Source organism: Octopus sinensis, unplaced genomic scaffold (assembly GCF_006345805.1).
Source record: "Octopus sinensis unplaced genomic scaffold, ASM634580v1 Contig14229, whole genome shotgun sequence".
Lineage (NCBI taxonomy): Eukaryota > Metazoa > Mollusca > Cephalopoda > Octopoda > Octopodidae > Octopus > Octopus sinensis.
The window spans coordinates 7,381-17,500 of record NW_021833170.1 but is presented as its reverse complement, the minus strand read 5'-3'; the positions used below and the strand labels follow the sequence as shown (position 1 = coordinate 17,500).

The following is a 10,120-nucleotide window of genomic DNA, read 5'->3' as shown; positions in this document are numbered from 1 at the left end:
TTACTCATCGACGTTTACGTCTAATAAACCTGTCTCTCGGCTCCAAGAATAATCAATTCCTGTCCCTTAATATCCAATACCCCGCTCTACTCTTCTCGCGACGACACGAACACCTGAGTTTTGTAACCTGTTGTGGTAGTGGTTCTAGCTGTTTTAACCACAGGTCAGCTTCTGATCCAGCAGACCTCGCGTATCAAAGATGTTCCAGCCGTGACCAACCTGTCTTGATTGCGACAATCCATTTAGAATTGCATCATTTAACGAATACTTCTTTCGTGTTGTTGTTGTTGTTTAGCTGGAGTTCAGCCCCGATCCAGCAATCCTATGAAGCAAAGATATTCCAGCTGTAACCATTCTGCTGTTTACTTAATGTAACATTTAGGCCTACATTATGTAAGGCGCCCTTGTTCTGTAGCCCCAGGATGTGATCCCCTTGTCTTTTATTCATATTGAGTGTCTAGGACTATATATTTATATTATATCTAATGTGTCCTTCCTTTTTTTAGCCCCACGTCTGTCCATATCCAGCAGACAGGCCTGTGATCAATGACGTTCCCGCCGTAAACGTCCTTTATATTTAGGTTCTAGGACTGGATTATCTAATGTGTAATTCCTTCTTGTTTAATCCCAGGCCATCCCTGATCCAACAGACTTATGATCAAAGCGTTCTAACTGTGACCATCTCGCCTTTTATTCGAACATAATCTGTTTAGAACTACATTATCTAAGGTGTCGTTCCTTATTGTTTAATCCCAGGTTACCCCAGATCCAGTAGACCTGGAATCAAAGACTTTCTTACCGTGACCATCCGCAGCATATTTAGTACTACATTATCCCAATGTGTTTTTGCCTTTTTTTAAAGATGATAGTACCTGAATTGAAGTAGACTTGACTGCTATTTCTAGCAGACCATAGATCATGGAGAGCAGTAATTCTCAGCCAGGTTCCCGCATACACAAAGTATTTTAACAAATTTTTTTTATACAATTCCTAATAATCTTTAATTATAAAAATATAAGATTTTTTTAAAACACTGAATGGCTACAAGTGCCCACCACTGTGAAAAAGGAACCAAAGGGGTTCATAGCTAAATGGTGAGATCCACTGATGAAGAGGCTCTCTACCTGTCTCTTATGAGTCTGTCGTCATTGACTCCTCTTAACTCCACCCATCATTATTTGTTTCCATTTGAATCAAAGCCTGATTTTTCATTGAACACAAGGAACACAGGCTTAAGATATCAAGAATAGGGTTAACTACAATCTTTTTTTTTTATTCTAGTTCCTCCAAGGTGCAAATGATAAATTATAAAGGTTATCCTTTTTAATTAAAAAATAACTTTTGAGAATTTGGACTTTTCCTGTTGCCATGTTTACGTATAATTAATTTGCTCATAGGCGCAGGAGTGGCTGTGTGGTAAGTAGCTTGTTTACCAACCACATGGTTCTAGGTTCAGTCCCACTGCGTGGCACCTTGGGCAAGTGTCTTCTACCATAGCCTCGGACCGACCAAAGCCTTGTGAGTGGATTTAGTAGACGGAAACTGAAAGAAGCCTGTCGTATATATGTATATATATATATATGTATGTGCGTGTATGTTTGTGTGTCTGTGTTTGTCCCCCTAGCATTGCTTGACAACCGATGCTGGTGTGTTTATGTCCCCGTCACTTAGCGGTTCGGCAAAAGAGACCGATAGAATAAGTACTGGGCTTACAAAGAATAAGTCCCGGGGTCGAGTTACTCGATTAAAGGCGGTGCTCCAGCATGGCCGCAGTCAAAATGACTGAAACAAGTAAAAAGAAAGAAAAAAAAAAAGAGATATTGCTTGCTACAAATTTGTGCTAAATGAAAAATAAAAGAGTTATAGGTTAAGAAACTTGCTTTTCAACATCATGGTTTCGAGTTCAGTTCCCCAGCCAGCATTACATTTCGTATGTCTTCTACTATAGCCTTGGGAGTAGATCTGGTAGATGGAAACTGAAGGAAGTCCACTGTGTGGGTGTGTGTGTGTGTATATATATATATATATATATATATATATATATATATGGTGCAGGAGTAGGTGTGTGATAAGAAGCTTGTTTCCCAACCACATGGTTCTGGGTTCAGTCCTACTGCGTGACACCTTGGGCAAGTGTCTTCTACTATAGCCTCAGGCCGATCAAAGCCTTGTAAGTGGATTTGGTAGATGGAAACTGAAAGAAGCCTGTGATATATTACTCTTTACTCTTTTACTTGTTTCAGCCATTTGACTGCGGCCATGCTGGAGCACCGCCTTTAGTCGACCAAATCAACCCCGGGACTTATTCCTTGTAAGCCCAGTATTATTCTATCGGTCACTTTTGCCAAACCGCTAAGTGACGGAGACGTAAACACACCAGCATCGGGGGACAAACACATACATATATATACATATATACGACAGGCTTCTTTCAGTTTCCGTCTACCAAATCCACTCACAAGGCTATAGCAGAAGACACTTGCCCAAGATGCCAGGCAGTGGGACTGAACCCGGAACCATGTGGTTGGTTAGCAAGCTACTTACCACACAGCCACTCTTGCGCCTATATATATATATTTATGTAAGCCATGATCAACTGCTAGCCACTAAAGCTTTTTTTATTCGCTCTCTGTTTATTTCCTTTGGTTTCTTTTCTGTTGAAGATCGTAGGCTTGAAACGAAAAAGACTATCTCACCTTCCTGAGCATTAAACTAACACACCTGCTTGTTGTTTATACACCTGTCTTTGTCTTTTGTTTTTTTTGTAAATTCCAACTATATATAAGTTAAGATAAAAGATAGCTTTATCTTCTTACTTAGCCTGTTAGAAGTAGCAGCTAATACTCTCTCACTTCACACTTTCTTGCCATGAGGAAGCGGAAGACCATAGTTTTGGGGTAATTTACTGCCATAGATTTCAACCAATCACAGTCCATAGCATAATCCTTATAAAAGTTTTAGGAACTCAAAAAGGGGACGACAGGGGACCAAGACTCCTGATAGTTTGCTGTGCTTGAAAAGACACGTCAAGCTAAGTAAAGGTGTGGTTGCCCTTGTATACAGGCACTAGCATAGCTAGGGGGTGCAGTGGGAGTGGTCCACCTCGGGTGGCCCTTTTTGGGTCTGTTGTAGGCAATATGTGTTTTTTGTGGGGTCCTGAGACAGCAAACAGAAGGGTCGCCGCAGGCAGCACACTCTAGCTATGCTAGTGCATACAGGCTCATCCCCTGCAACCCTCCCCAGCTGAGCATCCCTAATCTTGTGGCTCATAGGTGTTGGTACCATGTAAAGAGTACCCATACAGGTGTTGCATAAAAACACCCAGTATACTCTGTGAAGTGGTTGGCATTAGGGAGGGCATCCAGCCAAAGAAACCATGCCAAAACAGACAGAGAGCCTGAACAGCCCTTCAGCTGGTCAGCTCCTGTCAAACCGTCCAACCCATGCCAGCATGGAAAATGGACATTAAATGATGATGATTTATAAAGAAAAATGAGTATAAGAATTTAAAGCAGACTGGATTTTGCCTCAGAGGAGTGCAATAGGATTAAAAGGATAAAGATCCTTCCCAAATCATATAAAGTCATGGGGCTGGTTTCCCGGTTTCCATGAGGTATAAATTCCCTACCTTAACCACTAAGCCATACTTCTCCACTGTACTGGTGCAATAGAGCATGGAAATCATGCTCCAGCTTCTGGCCCACAGGTGTGCTGACTCCTTTGTTTGCCATTTATACAGCTTATACGCTCAGGTGTGGCTCTCTAGGTCAACAAGTTTGCTTCCCAACTATATGGTTCCAAGTTCAGTCTTGACCGGAGGGGGTCTCAATCTTGCCTATGGGCAAATATTTTCTTCTATAACCTCCAAGCCAACCATAGACTTCTGAGTGGATTTGGTATGTTTGTTGAACCTGTTTTGTATGTTTTTTTTTTTTTTTTTCAATGATTCCATCTTCTTGTTTCAACATCATATAACAGTCGTAAATGAGTGTCATCGTCATGCAAGCAGTGTCCCTTGTTTCCAATTTTCTGCAAAAACATGTTTGGTAGTGGGGAAATATTACCTCACTTGAAAACAGATGAGGTTTGGCAACAAGGAGGACATGCATCCATGGGCAATCTGCTTCGATAAATTTTGTTTGACCCATGCTAGCATGAAAGATAATCATCATATATTGTTTCTATACAATAACACTACTTGTATGACAGTGATTCTTCTTTACAGCCATCACTTGATGATCAAGATTGAGACCCCCTTCGGTCATGACTGACTGTGGGATTGCACCTAGAAAGTTACCCTCCCAGGCACAAGTCCAGGCAAGGTTGTTTATTGAAGACCAGCAGTCGTCCATGCATACCGGCCTCCCCTCTCTGTGCCACCAGTGTTATCCAAGGGAAAGGCAACGGCCGATACAGCTTGGCACCTGTGACGTCGCAACTCATTTCTATAGCTGAGTGAACTGGAGCAACATGAAATAAAATGTTTTGCTTAAGAACACCACACACAGCCCAGTCCTGGATTCGAACTCACAACCTCACAATCGTAAGCTCAACGTAAAATTCTGTTGACAGTTCTTTGAGTCACTTCTTCACTATAGTTTTCACTTCCTCATCACTGGATTATCATCTCTTTGGCCCCATGAAAGAGGGATTGAGAGGCAAACATTATTCCAGCCTGAAAGATTGATTGGAGATACATGACATGTTTTTATAAATCTGCCAATTTAAAGTATCATTAAAGCATGAAACTATTAGTAGCTCTTTCATAATTGCATAATAAATTGAAACACAAACACACACGATGGTCTTCTTTCTGTCTACCACATCCTCTCACAAGGCTTTGATCAGCCCAAAGCTATAGTAAAAAAACTCGCTTAAGGTACCATGCAGTGGTACCTTGAACCTAAGACCACTGGTTGGCAAGCAATATGTATATATATATATAATATATATATATATATAATATTATTAGAGACAAAACCACTATTTTGCAAAACAAACAAGGAAAGACTAATCAATACATAAATTTTAATAAATAGTCAAAAAAACCGCCACTACAATTGTTACTTGTCTTGATCGACAATCTTCAGGTGGACTTCCAATAAGTCAGTTTCAAATTATAATTTGAAACTGACTTATTGGAAGTCCACCTGAAGATTGTCGATCAAGACAAGTAACAATTGTAGTGGCGGTTTTTTGACTATTTATTAAAATTTTATGTATTGATTAAGTCTTTCCTTGTTTGTTTTGCAAAATAGTGGTTTTGTCTCTAATAATATTTTATAATATTTTACTATAAAATTGGATTTAATCCTAAATCTGATTTTTTCCCTGTAAATTTGGATTTATTCCCTAATATTTATTATTATATATATATATCTTTTATCTTCTTATCTTTAACTTGTTTCAGTCTTTTGACTGTGGCTATGCTGGGGCACCACCTTGAAGGGTTTTATTATTATTATTATCATTATTATTATTATTATTATTATTATTATTAAAGGTGGTGAGCTAGCAGAAACGTTCACATATCGAGTGAAATGACTAGCGGCATTTCATTCGCCTTGACGTTCCGAGTTCCAATTCCACCAAGGTCAACTTTGCCTTTCATCCTTTTGGGATTGATAAATGAAGTACCAGTGAAACAGTGGAGTCAGTGTAATCAACTAGTCCCCGCCCCCACAAATTTCAGGCCTTGTGCCTTTATTTGAAAGGATTATTAGATGTGAAGAGAGTAAAGAACACTGAAGGTGACATGGTGACAGATGGAACGGATGGTAGACAGAACTATATATATAGAAAACTAATGTACTCAATGTGCACTGAGGAATTCTTAATGTAGATCCAATGACCAAACTCCATTTACCACAGATGATGTATGGTAGCCATAAGCAGTGATCATGCTTTGCCAGCACACTACTAGGGACATGTCCAAAATAAGGTTTGGATGCTAAAATTTCATATCTAGTGAAGCTTTGCCCTTCATCATTTTAGAGTCAAAAACAAAGTAAAAGTTCTTCTGAGTGGAGGTTCTCACCACATATGTTGGGGGCCAGAGGTTTTGTGGGTAAACCTGCTTACAATCTAATGAAACAACTCACAGTCTCTGGCAAGAACAGAACCAAAGCCCTGAAGGCCATATCAGAGACAGTAGAAAGGTGTTCCAACTGGACCTTGTCGTAGAGGAACAAAAATGATCTCCATACAATTTGAAGGCAATATTTTTGTTTTAATAGGGTGGCAAGCTGTTAGAATTGTTAGCACACTGGGCAAAATGCTTAGCGGAATTTCATCTGCTGTTACGTTCTGAGTTCAAACTCTGCCGAGGTCAGCTTTGCCTTTCATCCTTTCAGGGTCGATTAAATAAGTACCGGTTACACACTGGGGCCAATGTAATCAACTTAATTTTTTTGTCTGTCCTTGTTTGTCCCCTCTATGTTTAGCCCTCTGTGGGCAATAAAGGTAAACAATAATTATTTTTGTCTGTCCTTGTTTGTCCCTCTATGTTTAGCCCCCTGTGGGCAATAAAGAGAAATAAATACTTTTGTTTTAATGCTAAGGGAAGTAACTCTGAGCGAGTCATTGTGACAGCATTCACATTTCACCGCTACCATGACAACCAGTGTTATTTCTTCTTTAAATATAAATCTGAGACAACAGAGAAGAGTTACAACCAGATGAAATCTCCAGGTGGTTGAAATGCACAAGTCTCCAATGTGCAAGTGGCTGAAAACCATCTGTGGAAGGACACCCAGGAGTCATGACCTGGATGTAGCGTGGCTCCTTTACAGTGTAAAAAGTTAAGGGTCAAAACACTTGCCTGAGCAAGGTTTTTTCCTCTGGAGACCTTCTGCTGTTCTGCTCTCTTGAGAGTTTCCTATCACTAAAGGCAATCAACCTGTTGGCAGCAATGTTATGTAATGATTTAATTATGTTGAATCATAGCAAGGAACAGGAGGGCTGTTGTCAAAAAAAGTGTTAATAAAAAATAAAGGGGCTGTAGGTAAAAAAAGCTTGAGAAGCTCTAGTATGAGGTATATGTGGAGGCGCAATGGCCCAGTGGTTAGGGCAGCGGACTCGCGGTCGTAGGATCGCGGTTTTGATTCCCAGACCGGGCTTTGTGAGTGTTTATTGAGCGAAAACACCTAAAGCTCCACGAGGCTCCAGCAGGGGATGGTGGTGATCCCTGCTGTACTCTTTCACCACAACTTTCTCTCACTCTTACTTCCTGTTTCTGTTGTACCTGTATTTCAAAGGGCCGGCCTTGTCACTCTCTGTGTCACGCTGAATATCCCCGAGAACTACGTTAAGGGTACACGTGTCTGTGGAGTGCTCAGCCACTTACATGTTAATTTCACGAGCAGGCTGTTCCGTTGATTCGGATCAACCGGAACCCTCGTCGTCGTAACCGACGGTGTGCTTCCATTCCATTCCATGAGGTATATACTGTGCTGGTTGTATTATTGGGTAGTAATTGTGTTGAATATGAATTGATGGGGGAACGTGGGATATGATAAAATCTCAGGTGTCTATTATGTACTGTATGTGTTGTTAACAGATGCTGATTGTGTTACGTATATGCTCTATGAGTTATTGTTAGGGGTGGGAACTGGGTGTGTGGATATTGCAAGGGAGAGTCAAAAATTATATGCGCTCTTGTGTTTTCAATGTATTTACACAAAAACAGGGGATAAACAAGCACATCATTTTTCTATATAGTCTCCTTCCTTTTCAATGCACTTGGTCCGGCGAATTCTCTCCCTCCACTACTTCCCTCACATCTTCATCCTTAAGAAATTGATGTGTAAAATTTGAATGAAATTGGTTGTGTAGTTCTCAAGATTTAGGGAAACACACAGACAGACAGACAGACACACATTCTCAGTTTTGTACATATATAGTAGACCATCTTTGAGTGGTCGAAAGATATGATAGTCGGAAGAGGCAAGATCTGAGCTGTAGGCAGGATGTTCCAACACCTCAAAACCCAATTGGTTAATGATTTCAAAACTCTGGGCAGCCATGTGTGGGCATGCATCATGCGACAACAAAACTTTCTTTGACAATAGGTTTCAGCATTTGGTGTGAATTGATGGCTTCAGTTTGTTGCCCAACAAAGCACTGTCTTTTGCACTGTTGATTGGATCACTGCTCTTTGTTCTTCTTTGGTGCTCAAAGCTGGTGGTGTGGCCATGCTTACACTGTACAGCCAGAAAGGAAAATGGCACAATCAGGCTCAAACCTCAATCACTTGACCACAATAATACCAACTGTAAGCACACATGCACAGAAGACAGTGTGACAATAATGAAGATATGTTATGGTGAAAGTGTGGATAATTTTTGACTTCTCTCCATAGTATTATTGTTAGTAAGGCTGTAAAGGCGGCAAGCTGGCAGAATCATTAGCACGGCAGACAAAAAGCTTAGCAGCATTTGGTCTGTCCTTACATTCTGAGTTCAAATTCTGCCAAGGTCAACTTTGCTTTTCATCCTTTGGGGGTCAATGAAGTACCAGTGGAGCACTGGGGTCAATGTAATTAATTAGCCCCCTCCCTTAAATTTCAGGCCTTGTATCTATGACAGAAAGGATTATTAGTGAGGCAGGAAGCTGGCAGAATTGTTAGCATACTGGGGAAAAATGTTTAGTGGCATTTCGTCTGTCTTTACATTGATGCCACTGGGATCAAATTTGCTTTTCATCCTTTTGGGGTTGATAGAATAAGTACCAGTTGAACAATGAGGCTGATCTAATTGACTTAACCACTCCCCCTCCCAATATTGCTGGCTTTGTGTCAAAATTTGAAACCATTATCATTATTATTAGTTTTGAGGTGAGTCTGCTGGAAAAATCATTGCCATACAAGACAAAATGGTTAACGGCATCTCTTCCAGCTCTTTACATTCTGAATACAAATGCTGCTGAGGTCAACTTTGCCTTTCATCCTTTTGGAGTTGATAAATTAAGTCCCAGTTGAGTACTGGGGTTGACTTAATGGATTTCCTCAAAATTACAGGCCTTGTGCCAAAGTCAAAAGAATTATTATTAGTTTCATTTCCTGTCACGTATATTATATTTCTCGTTGTAGGTGATAGTATACTGAAGAATGTCCTCACCAACAGTCACAGAGGTACTGGCCATGATACCAAGAACCGAACCCAGCATGTGACGTCTTCGGTCAGTGGTAATCGGAAGCGACACGCCCTCAGCCGACATGAGCACACGATGTCTGAATACGAGAAACGGCAACAACAGCAGAGATTGAAGTCGCAGCAGGAGTTCCTTTCTACACCACAACGAGGAATATGGGTGCATACATCAAAGAAGGACCTCGATGGACCCAGTCCCAGCGTTCTGATCCGTCTTCTCAGGTCAACGAGGTACCCAGCTGCCCACCAGAGAGCCAAACCTGGCAACAAACTGCCAGCAAGGCGCCGCCGCCGTAGTCTCAGAACCAGCATTCGTAAACCCTCCCAGGGCAAACCAGGCTACAAGGGAAATTCATCTGATCCTGTACAAGATTGGAATACATCACTACCATTAACAACCCCATCGTCAGAATCATCAACATCCTCATCTTTATCCTCATTGAAATCACTACCACCAGCGAAAATTCTTTCATCAAAAGAGGTATTGGACGACCTAACCAAACTCTTTCTGCTGCCGGTCATTATACCACCAGAGTTCATACTTGTTTTGGTAAGTAGGCTTTTGCTTTTTCACAATATTTATTCCACCTCTTCTTACTGGTGCCTTCTTTTAGCTAAGATGTATATACTGGTGGGTGGAGGCGCAATGGCCCAGTGGTTAGGGCAGCGGATTCGCGGTCGTAAGATCGCGGTTTCGATTCCCAGACAGGGCGTTGTGAGTGTTTATTGAGTGAAAACATTTAAAGCTCCACGATGCTCCGGCAGGGGATGGTGGTGATCCCTGCTGTACTCTTTCACCACAACTTTCTCTCACTGGTTCTGTTGTGCCTGTATTTCAAAGGGCCGGCCTTGTCACTCTCTGTGTCACGCTGAATATCCCCGAGAACTGCGTTAAGGGTACACGTGTCTGTGGAGTGCTCAGCCACTTACACGTTAATTTCACGAGCAGGCTGTTCCGTTGATCGGATCAA

The 10,120-nt window shown here is 41.2% G+C and overlaps 1 protein-coding gene across 1 annotated transcript in view; it reads left to right on the top strand.

The window, feature by feature from the left end:
* Positions 1-9,699, top strand: part of LOC115230056 — a gene marked incomplete at its 3' end in the record, with an annotated part of 10,534 nt that extends 835 nt beyond the window's left edge. The window contains exon 2 of the mRNA XM_029800292.2: positions 9,089-9,699. Within this exon, the coding sequence (XP_029656152.1) occupies positions 9,089-9,699 (611 nt within the window). The remainder of the gene's footprint in view (positions 1-9,088) is intronic.
* Positions 9,700-10,120: the final 421 nt, after the last annotated feature.